The sequence below is a fragment of the Emydura macquarii genome, unplaced genomic scaffold, assembly GCF_026122565.2.
Source record: "Emydura macquarii macquarii isolate MOO-44397 ecotype Brisbane River unplaced genomic scaffold, CSIRO-AGI_Emac_v2 contig_18, whole genome shotgun sequence".
NCBI lineage: Eukaryota > Metazoa > Chordata > Testudines > Chelidae > Emydura > Emydura macquarii.
Window position 1 is genome coordinate 10,368,727 of NW_027130155.1, and position 14,943 is coordinate 10,383,669.

Sequence of the window (14,943 nt, forward strand, 5' to 3'; positions counted from 1 at the left end):
ATGTAAAATTTTAAACTATAAGTGAGAACATAATTTCAAATAAACTTGTGGTATGTCAGTATTATGTCTCATAATTAATCTACATTTGTATGAGATTGCATGACTTTTGGTCTTTTTTTTTTTTTTCTTTTTTCTTATAAACAGCAGAAAGGTCCTTACCCTACTTTAATGTGGCCCTAAAAGCAGTGTAAAACTGTTTGTTTTTTTTTCTTTTCTCCCCCTCTTTGCTCTAGAGCAGACGGTGGTGGTGGTAGTTGAGGGGCTTAGTCCTCTTTCTTTTTTCCGTCTGCTTCCAACCCTTCCTTCCTTCCTTCCCCCTTCCCACTTTCTCTTTTTTTGAACAGCACTGCATCACTCTTCTTTCCTCTCCTTATTCTCCATGTTGATATCCATCATCCACCCAGCTTCCAATGAGCCTTCCTTTCTGATTTCAGCTCCTGACTCTCTCTCTCTCCTCAATCTCCCATATTCAACTTCTGTGATATTACCTTCAATGTTTGACTTATCCAATCCTATAGCTGCATGTTTCCTCTGTCATCTTTCCATTTGAGTTGCACTGCTGGTTCATCTTTCTCACTCATCAAAACAGACATTCATTTGACTTTTTGTTTTCACCAAGCACTGCTCTTTCATTTCCCCCCTCCGCATGGCCATCCTCTAACTGATCGTTAGCATTACCCATCAGCCCCCATCCTTTCACATCCTGTTACTTGGTGTTTCTGTGACTTCTGGTCCATCAATATTGATGACTTGTCTGCTCTTAGCCCTTTCCTCCCTATTTTCTCTTCCATTTCTTTCACCGATAAGGTGGTTGTTTCCATGCTTCATTCTTTTTGCCCTTTTCTCACGTTGCAAGGTCTCTTCTGCCAATCTCCAGCCTGGCTTACCCCAACATTCACTTTCTCCACTCCAACTCATTTATTTCTGCCAGAGATGCTCTGCAGCATCCCATGATGAGGCTGACTTCCTTCATCACAAGTTTGATCTCCGCCCCCCGCCCCCCTCCGTCCCCCCACCCCCTAAGTTCTACCAACATAATTGAAACCCAGTTGTCTAGTCACGCCTTTTGACTAACTCCTCAAACCCCTACTTGATTTTTTCAGATTACTTTCAAGAGAAAATGACATTGTTTCCTTCCTCTTCCTCGACTCTCTCCTTTGTTCCTCTGTCATAAAGGGAGAAGTCTCATCTGCTCTCTCTTCTAACAACTTCACTCCCAATGATCCTGGCCCATCTCCTGATCTCTCTCATACCTATTTTCATTCTTTCCCTTACGTTTCTCCTTAACCTTTCACCTTCCTCTGGCTCCTCCTTCACAATTTACACACGCTCTGGTTGCTTCAATCCTAAAAAAAACGCACCACCCTGGATCCTACTCGCCTCCAACAATTTTCCTTCTTCTTTTCATCTCTATGCACATTTACTGCACTGTTTACATTGCTATCTGCAATTCCTCTTCTCTCTGGCTTCTACCCCTTGCACTCCGCTGAAATCGCTTTCTGTAAAATGACTTCTTCCTAGCCAAAGCTCAATCAGCTGCCTTCAGCTATTAACCATGCTTTTCTTAAAACTCTGTCCTCCATTGACTTTCAGCATTCTGGCCTCTCTAATGCTCCTTCAGCATGTTGATCAGAAAATCCTCCTCATCACTCCCAGCTCTGTGGGGGTTCTACAGGGCTCTGTTCCTCTCCCTCTACTAGGGTGACCAGATGGCAAGAGTGAAAAATCAGGACAGGCAGTGGGGGGCACTTATATAAGAGAGAGCCCCAAACATCTGGACTCTCCCTGTAAAATCAGGACATCTGGTCACCCTACCCTCTACACATGGGTAATCTAATCCGCAAACACATTCAGTACTGTCTCTATGCTAAGAACTTGCAGATCTACCTTTCTACTCCATACCTGTTTTCTTCTGCACAAACTAAAAAACTGTTTTTCTCTTACATGTCCTTGTGATGTCTAAGCAGTCACTCATGCTCAACCTGGCTAAAACAGAGCGCTTAATTCCCCCCTGCCCTAAGTCCTTTCCATTACCTTCTTTCTTAATCACTGTGGACGTTGCCATACTGTCTGTTGCTCAGGCCTGTAATGTGGGTGTCATCTTGACTAGGACCTCTCTAGGTTGTCACCTTTTTGACTAGCTCCTGTTATCCAGTTTAAGTCTTGCAGATTTTTTTTCTGCATAACGCTTCTAAGACATGGTCTTTCCTGTGCATCCACACAACTAAAACTCATCCAGCCCTCATTTTTGCATCTTGATTACTGCAACATCCCTTTTTCTCTGGCCTTGAGAAAGGTATTCTTGTCCTACTCATCCATTCAGAATGCTGCTTCACAGACTATTCTCCTAGCCTGTCATTTTGACAATGTCATTGCTCTTTGCATACCTCCACCAGCTCTCCTTTTATTAGGTCAAACATAAGCTACTCGTTTTCACTTTCAGGGTCCTGCATGTCCTATCCCAACTCTACCAATTAATCTCTCTTGCATTCTCTTATTCATTAATGTCTACTCCCACCAATTGATCTCAGTGATGCCAGCCTCCATCACCTCTTTGCTTAAACTTTCAAACAAGCGCCTCTGTGTTTTCTCCCTTGTTGTCCTTCATGTTTGGGAGGAGCTCCTTGTAAACCTCCACAAAGCTTCCTCATTATCCTTCTTTGTTTCCTTAAATACCTTCTTGATGTGATGCCTAGTTTAAACAAAAACAAAATCAAACCTTGACAGTGGTTTGGCTGTTGGTGTGCGAACTCACTTTTGGTCCCATATGTAAAAGAAAACGAACAAAGCCTTATCTTAGGACAGACTCTACCTACTCATGAGTGTGCAGCTACCATTATAACTCAGTAATGTGCAATGAGTCTGTCCCTCTGGAGAAGGTGCAGGACATGGCTGATATCTACATGAGCTTGAGAATTGGGAAGGACTTACTCTACTAGGCTCTTACACCCAAAAGACATCAGTGATTAGATGGGTTCCTCTGTCACTTAGGTGGTTAAGGGCTAGGAAGCAAAAGGATGCGAGAAGGCCAACAACTTCATACAATACCCTATTCTGCTGCAAGGAAGTCTAGACAAAATAAGGAAGCTTCTCTTGTCAAGGCTTCTGGCTTTAGTTAATCTTCTCTCCCTACTCCACCGCCCCCTCTCCCCCACCCCTCTTCCCTCAAATGTGCCTCTCCACCTAAGGTACTAGTGGTTCCTGGACCTCTAGTCCCTAATCTCCATTCAGTCTGCAGCCTACACCTGTTCTATATCCCCTAGTTTTGAGCCCCACTTGTAGCAACAGTCTCTGCTATAAATTCCATAGCAGGTGGCAGCTGCTTCTACCCTCCTACCTAACCTTTTAACAAGGGAGAAAATACCTCATCTAAACAAACTTATTTTGGATTAACCAAAATAATAGAGCGTAAAAACCTAAAGTCTTCACTCTAGGGCTCTATATGTGACTCACTCTGTGTCAGGCTAGAAACAAGTCTGAAGACAAAATGGCATCTCCTGTGCTTTTTTCTCTCAAGACTTGAGTAGGAAGGAAAAAATCTTTCCACTAGAAGTAGTAAAAACTGGCACTTGAGGCTCACTTATGTGGTGGTTTGTGCCCCCTGACCTCTTCAAGGATCAGGGCAACTGTTTTTGTGTCTTCTACTTTTGAAACTTGAAGATTTCTGCTTTGCTTGGTTGGGAAGCGGAGAGAAGTGGCTTTGAAGTTGTTCCTTTTGGGAGTCTGGGCTTGGGAAAAGCCAATGGTGTGCCTTAAGAAGGGATGAGGGATTAGGCTATGTGGAGGATACCTCATTTTCACTTTTTAGTAGGGGATAATGGGTGAAAGTTACTATCTGTCAGTATCAAAGCTGTATGGAGACAAGAAAATATGTCCATCACAAAAACTACTGGTTCCAGAAGCAGAGCACTTTTTAAGAAGTATCAGACTTTTCCAAGTTGAGATGAAAAGTTACTATTTAGTAGTTTCAGGTTGGCTTGGTTTTTTACGCTTCTTTTGAGAGAAACAATCTGTCAGTACAGTTGATCTAACATAGTTAACATTGAAGGTGTATTAGAATCCCTGTAATAAGTATATAATGGGTAGATTGCATGCAGGATGGAGTTAAGGTTTTTAGAATATGTAATCTTGCATGCACTCTCTCTTAAGGTTGTATGAAGTCAAGTGCTGTGAAACTTCTTTCCTAAACTACAGTTCACTTACAATTAAATATTTAGAAGTATGAAACTTTCCTTTGTGTCATGTGACCAGAAGCAACCTCCACTGGTTTGGCTTTATTTAAAAAAAAAAAAAAAAAAGGGGGGGGGGGGGGGGGGGAGAAGAAAAAAATCCAGACAATTTTGAGGATATGTTCCCCTGTAATCACTTCTTTGCTTGCTTTAATGACTAAAATAGTGAATTTCCCCCACTGCATTCTCCTGTCACTGCACAGTCATCACAGCTAAGAGACGGAGACCAGATCTACACTACAACCTGTATCAGTATAGCTATGCTGCTCGGAGGTGTGAAAAATCCATATCCCGGGCGATGTAGTTGTACCGACCTAACCGCAGTGAAGACAGCGCTATGTCAAGGGAGAGCGTCTCCCCTCTACATAGCTACCGCCTCTTGGGGAGTTGGATTAACTACACCCCTGGGAGAAGCTCTTATTTCACAGTAATAGTATCTTAAATAAAGCCCTACAGTGGCACAGCTGTACCAGTGCAGCTGTGCCACTGTAGAGCTGTATGTGAAGACAAGCCCTTAAGTTGGATGTATATTCTTTTTTGAAATGGAATATAATAAGCAATTGTTAATGTGCGGTCATTATGTATGTTCAGACCTGTTGCACAAAACGAAGCTGTATAGGTGTCAGGCATAATTTAACCTGCTGAAGTTTTTATTTGTGGCTTTGTTTGTTTGAAAGGGAACTCCGGGTTTGACTGTCATAGAGTGTTTGGGAGGGGAGGGGGGTCTGCTAGCTTTTTTTCAGTATACTGAATACTTGAATTACATAGATATTGTTGAGATAATGTATGTGGACCCTGCAAAACCATTTTATGCGTTATTCAGTTAAAAAAAATTCTAAAATTAGTAAATTTGTTCTAGTTAGTTAGGTTACAGTTGAGGTCTTAAAGATTTTGTCCTTAAAGCAGACTTTGATGTTTGAACACAATTTTTCTAGTTGATCACCTGTCAGCTTATTAACAATTTACTGCACACTAATAATAAAAATGCAAGTACAATTTTGCTGCTAACAGTCAAATTTGAAGGGAGGACTTGCCTTGAATGTCTACTTTTAATAATTAAATGCTGTATTAAAACAGTCATTTCATCTGCATCTATGAAACCTAAATGAACACAATTCAATTATTGAAATTGGATGCTCAATACTGTGAGCACAGTGAATTGTGTAGTGTTGTATCTGCATATTTTGCTATTGTCACTTAGTTGGCAGATTACTGAAGTGTTTGTAATTCCTTCCTTGAAACAAAATGATGAATTTCAAAAAACAAAGTAAGTCTTTAAACTGCAGAACTAATTTGGTATAGTGACATATTTCTGTGTTACATAGCTTTGATTAACCTGAGTTAGCATGTTTTGTCTGTCTTCCCATGGCACTTCAGGCTTATTCTAATATTAAAGATGCTTGCATAATAAATCTATACAATTTCTGTGTTTAAAATTGCTTTTTCATGTTGACACTAAGACATTGTCTATCTGCTTCAAACCAGTTTCTCAAGATGAGTTTTGCCGCTGTATAAACTAGATTGAGTGTCTGGGAGTTTGAATTTCTGCCATTGCACTGACTGGAAATGGGCTCTCCTGTTTCTATGACAGTAGAACTAATTAAGGATTTTAAAAATAATCCTTGTGATCTGGGGGTTAGAAATACTTCTATAACAGTTTGTTCCAGCTGCAATAGCTCAACCACAGTGTTAAGCACAGTAACTGGGAAGGGAAGGCATGTCACTTGATACGAAATCCCCCTTTTTTTCCGTGCTAAACTGTACAAATGTTGGTGTTCCCCAGAATATCCCCTAAACACTTCACCAGCAAAGAAAAAAATATTTATCATGCTTCCTATATGGCTTGCCCTTTCCACCAGTTGGAGAAAGGAAACCATTTGTTACTTAGTATAGCCTAAAGGGAAATTAGTCTCTTTAAATCTCTCCCTTCTCTAAACTTGTAAAGAGGTTAACTTTGGAGATCATGGCCTTCTGGTAAGTAATAGTCTCGCTGTACACTTGATGGTAGAATGAAGTGGCCTGATTGCTAACCATGGTCTTGAGTCAGCCTTATTCACAGTGATAATTGGAGAGCTCTGCTGGCAGCTTGCTAGCATCAGTTGAAAAACCTAGCTCTGTTTGGCCATATGTCAGCGGTAAATAGAAACTGCTTGTGTAGTCCAGTGGTAATCATAATTCCCATCGAGGCTTTAAACTGGTCGTGATGGTTGGGTTTGTCATGCCCCCATGGACACCAGATCTTGTCCAGGAGCAGTACTGGTGAAACTTGCTGGCAAACACTACAGAGCAGTACCATCTGTTTTGCTTACTCTTAGACTTGATAGGTGCACAGGTATGTATGGTCTCCAAGATCTTTTCTGGCCTTTCATAAACTGCCTAGGTGGCAGTTCAGCAACATATAAGCACTGTTCTTCTTAGTCTGTCAAAGATTACCACTCCCAACTGCAGGTAAAGGGGGAAGGTCAGTGGTGAGATCAAGTTCTGCCTGACAGACATGAGTAAAGCCAGCAGTCAGGCATAGTCACTCTTCAGGGTTGTCTTTGCACAGCATATCTCATCTGAGGCACATTGTTAGTGGGTATTCTTTTAATCCACCTGAGATGCATTACATTAGTGATAGCAGTGGTCCAGCTGCTGCAAATACAGCTAATGCTGGGCATTTAGGCACAGAACAATGGTAGTTAGGCACCTTAAGATCCAGATCCTCAGATGTCTTTATCTGGGGATATCTAAGCACTTCAGTGTCAATATAAAATCCATTTTACAGATGGGAAAATGAACAGATTGACTTGTCCAATGTCATGCAGTGATTGAGTGATAGTTGTAGCAGAGCACAGGTCTCCAGACTTTGTCCCATGCAATAACTGCTAGAACACACCTGCCTATACCTCAGCATTGTCCCTCTGCCTAGCAGAAATCTGGGCCCTTGCAAGTCAGTTTCTGGTGAAGGAGTAATTTGTGTGTGTGTGTGTGTGTGTGTGTGTGTGTGTGAGAGTGAGAGAGAGAGAGAGAGAATAAAAACAAGTCTTTGAATGAGATGGTGAGACTGTTTTCAGTGCAATTGCTTCTTCCAGGAACCTCGGCCCAGCATCATTGCCCGATTCCCAGAAAAGCAACTCCACTTCAGGAATTGACACTAGCTCAAGGATAGAGCACAAACACTCCTCCTGTTGCTGTTCCTTCTCCTAGAAGATGGCTCTCCTTAAAAAAACAAAACAAACAAACAACAAAACTTGGGCATAACTAAAATTGCCAATAACACATTTTAAGAGTCAATACCTATATTGCGAACCTCAAGAGATCAATTTTTTTTTTCCAGGGAGTCAAACTAGTGGATGGGGGTGGCGCACGATTTTTGTAATTCCCCCTGCCCATCTCCTGTACGAGACTCATTTGTTGCCCACTCTCCCAAACTTATTGGGTTAAGGTTATTCTCAGCCCTTCTGAAGAAGCTCTTGCCCCGCATCTGCTCATCTCCTACCTAGCAGTTATGCCCCAACTCTCATCAGCTCATTCTCTCAACCTCACCTCTGATCTTCTTGTGTTCCTAGTCCCCTCACCTCCACTCCCAGACCAGGGTGCAGGTTGCAGCAAGCTCCCCTCTCCATCTTCCAGATTAGGCTGTGCAGGTCTTCACCCCCTGCTCCCCATTCCCAGGCTGGGTATTACAGGTGCGGAGGGAAAAGGGATAGAGGAACTGTCTGCTCATGTTGCTTACAGGAGTAGAGGAGGAAGCAGAATAGCTCCCTTCTTTCTCTTCCCCCTCCTGTGAGAATGCCTTTGGGTTGCTGAGGGAAAGCACAAGAGCTCTGCCTACAGCAGCTTTGATTGGTTAAGCCACCCAGGAGGTGGAGCAGGCAAGCAATCCGTCAGAAGGCTTAAATTCTCTAGAGGATTGAAGCTTCTCGTGTCATTGAAAAACTGGCCCAAGTCTAGCTTCCACCAAAATCCTGTCACTTTGGGGAAGAGGAGATGGGACCACCAGAGTCGGCAATACTACTTGCTCACTTACAAGAAAAAACATAATGGAACCACCTGCTAGTGTCTTACATAAGTCTATTCCATTTCTCTTGAGATCCTGCAGTCTAGATCTCCAGTAGCCTTGCCTCTAGTTGACGTTGGAGGAATCTTATGCACTTTAATTTCACTAGATTTTTCCTGTAGGGAAAATTTTTACTCTGGATGCAAGTAGATAGTGATAAGGAAATGCCTGTGGATAAAATATACTTTAGTGCATAGGCAGCCATCACCATTAATCCTGTAGCTAGAAATCTTATACAGTCTCTCCCATGAAGAAGATCTCACATCTGTGGTGGGTTTTTTTGCAGGGGAGGGAGAGCACATCAGAGACATGCTTGTGGAAAACTTGCACATTAGTTGATATACTGTGTCTTGGCAAATGCTCCAAATGAAAGATTAGTTGGCATTAGTCTGTGGTGCTGGTGCTTTTGAAGAAATCAGTGTGGTGGTTCTCTTGAATGAAATCTCTTGTTCTGTGTGCTAGGGAACAATGTAGGAGTCCCGTGCCTAAATCTAATCCCAGTCTGAGTTATATAGACACACTGTGGTATGCTGCAGCTGTGCTAACAGCTAAGAATATCTAGCATCAGTCTTCCACTAGCCTAGGGTTGTGATCACATTACAATGCAATATAGAAATCTAGAGCTTACAAATCCCTGTGAACAGTGGCTGTACCCTAAAGTAGAGAAGGCAAAAGCGTATGAGGGTGCTGGGAACATTGATATGATCTAATGAATCAATCAGATCCACAAGGACTAATGTTGGAATGACCTGCATAACTCTACCTTTAATAATCTAGAGTGTTGGTTTTGGATATCTGCTATTCAAAATATCTCTGATGAATATGAAAACACTTCAGCTTTTAAAGTGATTTCAGTGGCTGTGCTAAGTGTGAAACTATGCTTCTGCACTCAACTCTGAAAACTTGAGCTTACTAAAGTAGGGATAGTTTAAGGGTTTTTTTATCTGTTTTAACAGATACTACAGTCCAAATGGTGGTTCAAAGTTGTGATACTTTGGATCTTATCCAGTTTTCCTGTTCTCCTTCTAGTTTTCATATAAGTAATGCTATGGTTTTTTTTTTTTTCTTTTTTTTTTTTTTTTTCTTGCAGCTGTTTTACCTGCAAATCCCCTTTTGATTTTTAAAATAATGGATGGAGTCATAAGTAAAATAGGTTTTCTGGCTACAGTTCAGTTGTTATCGGCTTGTCTACATAAACACAAAATAGCATAATTTGGCACAGTGAAGAGAGTCCTCTTTCTCTGCTTAGGAACTGAGCAAGCGTGAAGCTTGAAATACCTTTCTGTCGAAGGACGTTGGCAGGGCAGTATGGGATTTTTCTCTGAGGTCATTGGCAAAGCAGGGTTTAGAGATTCACAAGATGGTGGTGAGAATGTTGTAAGCTTCCCAAGAGCAAGAAGTATAAAGGCATTATGTACTTGTTTTAGTATAAGGTAACTTTCTCTATAGCAATTGTAAATCCTGTGCTCCCAACAACTTTAAAAACAGATCAGATTTCATCATCTCTGAACAAGAATTTCTGACTCATGGCTGGGTCTTGAATGGTCATATATGAATCACACACGTATGCAGAGGTTACATAAATCTGACTACAGTGTCTGACATTTTAAACTACTGTACTTGTAAAGCATCTCTCTTCTCACTTTAATCTTATGCATCCCTTCTCCCAGAAATTGGCAGCAATAGAACTGTGCCACTTCCTTCTATAAGGAAGTGTACAATTTCTTGAACACTGGTTTTCAGTTGTTACCTTAATAGTGCATGGCGGTACCGCTAAAATGCATTTCTCCCTAAATACATTTACTAATGCTGTGGGTTTTTGAACAATCCTTATCCTAGCTCTTTCTGTGAAAGCATCACCAAAAAAAAAGTTCTTTTCTAGAAAATAACTCTAATATAGAATGTCATGTTGACTAAATGTAACTATTACATCCTGAGCAGTAATGATGTTACCCTTTTAGAGTATCACTTGACTTGGAGCAGACTTAAGCAGTCCATTCTATGAAGACATTTTTCTTACTCAACATGTAGCGTATTATTGGAGATGAACATGTTGTATCTTCAGGAATCCTCCTTCCATATCTGTGTCTGATCTGACTGTATTGACTTTTTTTTTTTTCCCCTTACAGTGAATGGTAGTGTCTAGAAAGGGTATGTCCCTTCAGGAGAGAGGTGCCAATGTCCAACCGGCCTAATAACAATCCAGGGGGGTCACTGCGACGTTCACAGAGGAACACTGCCGGGGCCCAACCACAAGACGACACAGTAGGAGGAAGGTATGATAATAGTTATGTACAATTATATGTGAGGAAATTCTGAACAAAAAGCATATTTAGTATGTAAATACAGCATGACTTAATGCTATACAATCAAAGTCTTTCTTCAAATTCTGTTGTCCTAATAACTGGAATTGCTGTGACAATGAATGTGGTTTTTCCCCCTCAAATTACAATTGCAATGCTATTGTAGGCTGAAATGATCAGGTGAAGTGTAAAATATGTAAACTGGTTTATACATCTTCCAATTAGAATGAAATCTAGACATAGTGGTTCTAATGTGGAAATACATAATTGTTCTCCTGAACCACGCAACCCAAAAGTGAATATGAACTCCCAAAAAAATCATCCATCCAGACTATCCCAGAAAAGGGATTTATTCACATATCCCCATCACAGTAGGTAGGCAGTGTACACACAAGTTCAAGTTAACTGACTCCTTTCAATAGGACAAGTGACTGACATCATTTTTCTCTTTTTAGCAAGTGAAAACAACTGCTTGTGCAGTGTCAAAGGATTTTATTGTGTGATGAGTCTTACTTGGTTTCAAATTAGATATTTGGCCACTTTATTAGTTTCTCAAAACACCTTTTGTATTTAAGAGATGACAACACAACTGACTAACGAGGACAACTGTCTTGTGCTGTGCACACAGGAAAAGTGTTCTTTGATAGTCGAGGCATTTGCCGCCGCCAGATCGATCTGTCTTGGAAGTCTGAGTAAGTCCACCCCCTCAAGTAGCGCTGAGCCAACAGGAACGCTGTTCCCGTCGTCTCAGCACAGTGAGAACAGCGTGCAGAAGGGAAGCAGAGCAGTCGACGACAGTTACGCAAACTACTCTGTGAAGTTTGTGTAACTCCTGTCGACTGCCGCCGAATCGCACGGGAAGTGTGAACCAGCCCTTAGAATCCAGTCTCTTGCTTCAACGGAGACATTAGTCCAGGATCCTTGGAGTTTTTTTTAATGCTTTGGGATTAAGATCTCATGTATGCATTTCCACATGTTGTTGAATACCAGAGTTATATGCAAACACACTGATATTGACAACTGACCCTGACTGACAACTCCTGGCTAATAGGTCTATTCAGCCTACTGTACTAATTCCAGACATAATAGCTCCATACTGTCTAGAAATATTCATCCAGCCCAGAAATCACTACATCCAACAACCTGGATGCTGGGTGGTCGAGTGCCACTGACTTCCCTGTAGAAATGTGATCGATCCTGCAGCGAAGTGAAAAGCTGGTCATGAGGAAAATCCATTTCTCTAAATGGAAAACCAACCACAACTGTGACCCCTTGGAGGTTCCATACCCAAATCCTTGATTGTATTCTACATTTCAACACTTGGGACTCTCAGTTCCACTAAAGTCCACCTTGCAGGGATTTTTGGAATGCCACCCTCCAGTCCAATCATGTTGTTGTCTCATATGCCACTGGACTGAAGTCCAATTTTTTATTTCAACCATGTAAGCATCTTTTCTCCTTCTGAAATTCCAGAAATAGTACCTGAGAGCACTTGTAATTTAGACTTAGCAAACAAACTCCTGAGAGGAAAATAACTTTTTCCTTCCCCTCAGAATGGATTAACAGGTCAGATTGCTGACAGATCTCCAAATGCTGCTTTTTAGTGCTGATGAATTGTAGGGCAACCTTACATTAGTCCACAGGAGTAAAAGCAGTTGAGTTGATTTTGAGTGGACAGATCAGCACAATGCTGTCAACTTTAGGATAAAAATTTACCAGTTAGCAACCCTGCTTGGAGGATGTGAAAATGACACCAATTCTGTGGTCTTGCGCTTTCTTCAACTATTGGAATGTGCCTTTATTTGCTCACACTTAACCTGTCCTGATAAAACTGGATGAGGAGAAACATTGAACACCAGCTCATATCTCCTGACCATAGCTGGATATGAGAGCATATAAAATCAATCTAATCAAAATATCTGGCACAGAAGATAGCCTTTTCAGCTGCTCCTGAAAGCCAGCTGAAATGTAGGGTGTCCCTACTAGTAATAGTACTGGGAAAAACTGAGAGAGCTGAGTACTAAACCTGAAGGATAGACATCTATCTCTGAGACTTGATGAGCCTACTAAATAAAAACCTCCTCAGTCCCAAAGCTGAGCAGAACTGTAGTAGTGGCAAAACCAACAACTCTTCCATATCTATAATTGGTTTTTGATATTGGACTCCGTGGAAGACGAAGTTGTATACTTGTTTAAATGCAGTAGGAAACAAGGCATAAAGGAAACAGAAGTAGGTTGTAGGTTGAAACTCGACAGTGAAGCAGGGAGGGTAGCTTTGGGTATAAAGTTCTTTTTTCAGTGATAGTAAGATCAGTTTCTCTATGCTCTTGTCATATGACTTCTTCAGGTAGGCTTCTTAAGCCCAGGAAAACAGCCCTACTATGTTCACAAAGGCAAGGTGATATTAGCAAACTGCAGTTCCTGGAGAATAAAAAATAAGACCTCAAATCCATTGTCCAGTAAATACTCTGTTAAGATAACCACTTGATTCCCTCAGTTAACTGTCTGAGCCTCCTAACCAAATGCAGTAACTTCAACTGGGGTTATTCCATAAGTAATTTGGGGAAATCTAGGTCTCATGGGCCAAGTAGCTGAGTTTCTACTTCTTTCTGTTGCATGATCAGTAGGGAGTAACTTTGTTTTTCAGATTTCATGTTGGGCTCAAAGTTAAACTGGTGTATAAAGGTAAATAAAGCATTATCTAATATTGAGGGTCAACATGAGATTTAAATACTCTATTACAGTGATGGGCACTATTAACCAAAACAAACCTCATTTCTGGTATAGCCTGTTACTACCTGTTAAATATTGGATAAGATCATGGTTATGTATATGCTAGAAACTGCACTGCTGCGGTGTCGACACTTATTACGGGGACAGAAGGCAGTACCTGTGTCAATGGAAGAAATCTTCTGTGGATATAGCAGTGTCTGCACCAGGCTTCAGGTTGGCTTAATGACATAGCACAGGGCATAAAATTTTTCACAGCCCTGAGTGATGTAGTTAAGGCAACTGAACTTCGTAGTGTAGACCAGCCCTTACACAAAATCAGACTTCTGCTCTTGGGATTATTCCAGTTTGTTAAAGCATTTTCCATGCCATTCCAGCACTCTGATCAGAGCAAGTGTGGAAGTCTAATTCATGTGGAAGCTTTATATCAATACAAAAGAGTTCAAGAATACCTTCTGCTTTCTTTTTTTGGTTATCTGGCTCTCACTTCTTAATCCAGTTATAGATTTTTGAGTTTACTAAGGTATCTATTGGGGGAGAACTTTGTACTGCCAATCAACTGAAAAGATTGGGAGTGTTTAGGGAAGAGATTAAGAATAGGGAACATGAAAGGTATACAAAATTGCAAAGGGAAGCAAAGGTTCTGTGTGCTTTTATACAAGTACTAAAGGACACATGTTGAAAGGTGACAGATTTAAATGTTATGAGCCTTTTATCCACTGCATAATTAGTTCCATAGAATAACTGCCTTGATATCATTGGGGACAAGAGCTTATTTTAGAAGCAAATTTTGCCCTTTATGTGGATGAGAACAATTTAGATAAAAATAAAAAAAATAATAAACAGCATATATAAACTTTCATTCTCCAGCGTAGAATTGGTTTACCAACACTATTTATTTAAAGGGGAAAAAAAAAAAAAAAAAAAAAAAAAAACCTCTAACGTTTTTCACTGCATCTTTTTGGCCAGATTGACTTGGCAGTATAATTCATCTGCTAATTGATGAAGTTATGAAGACTCTTTTACGAAATAGCCTGACAATAAGGAAACTGTCCACTATTGGGTTTTTGTATCTTCTATATATAGTGGCTAGTACCAGATGCTACATGATAGTTGTGTTATGTGGATAACTGGTGTGATTTGGTGTGGCAGTCTGTATGGTCCTGAAAGCACATGGGAGTGGTTAGGCTAGACAGCCAGGATGTAGAAGGGGAAGCCTGAAGATAAGGGGACTATAGACAAGCTGTACGTAAACCTTCATCAAAGAAGAAAACTAGAGGCGTTATTTATGAGGATAGTGAAAGCCATCCATCAGACATGAGTATTGGGGTGTGTATGGAATGGCTGCCCAACAGTGTTTTAGTCTTGTTTACATTATTTTAAAAGTTGCAAAGAATTCTCATAGTAATGGGGGGTGTTATTAAACTATTAACTTTTTTATATGAAACAGAATATCATTTTAAAGCTAGGTGAACTTAATATAATAAGCAGACATGGGACTTGTAATTGAAAATGGCACTTCTAATGTTTTTAGTCTTTGAAAGACTTCTTAAAAGAAGCTAATAGAACACAAGTGGGATATATTTTAGACCTGAAAAAAGGCATCTGATAGGCCTTGAGACTTGAAGCAAAGCAAGGT

At 40.7% G+C, this 14,943-nt stretch overlaps 1 protein-coding gene across 4 annotated transcripts in view; it reads left to right on the top strand.

Moving 5' to 3' along the window:
* TRIP12 (thyroid hormone receptor interactor 12) overlaps positions 1-14,943 on the top strand; it is a 155,245-nt gene that overhangs the window by 30,523 nt on the left and 109,779 nt on the right. For all 4 annotated transcript variants that reach the window (XM_067558547.1, XM_067558615.1, XM_067558676.1 and 1 more), the window contains exon 2: positions 10,401-10,547. In XM_067558547.1, the coding sequence (XP_067414648.1) occupies positions 10,450-10,547 (98 nt within the window). In that variant the 5' untranslated portion in view covers positions 10,401-10,449. The remainder of the gene's footprint in view (positions 1-10,400; positions 10,548-14,943) is intronic.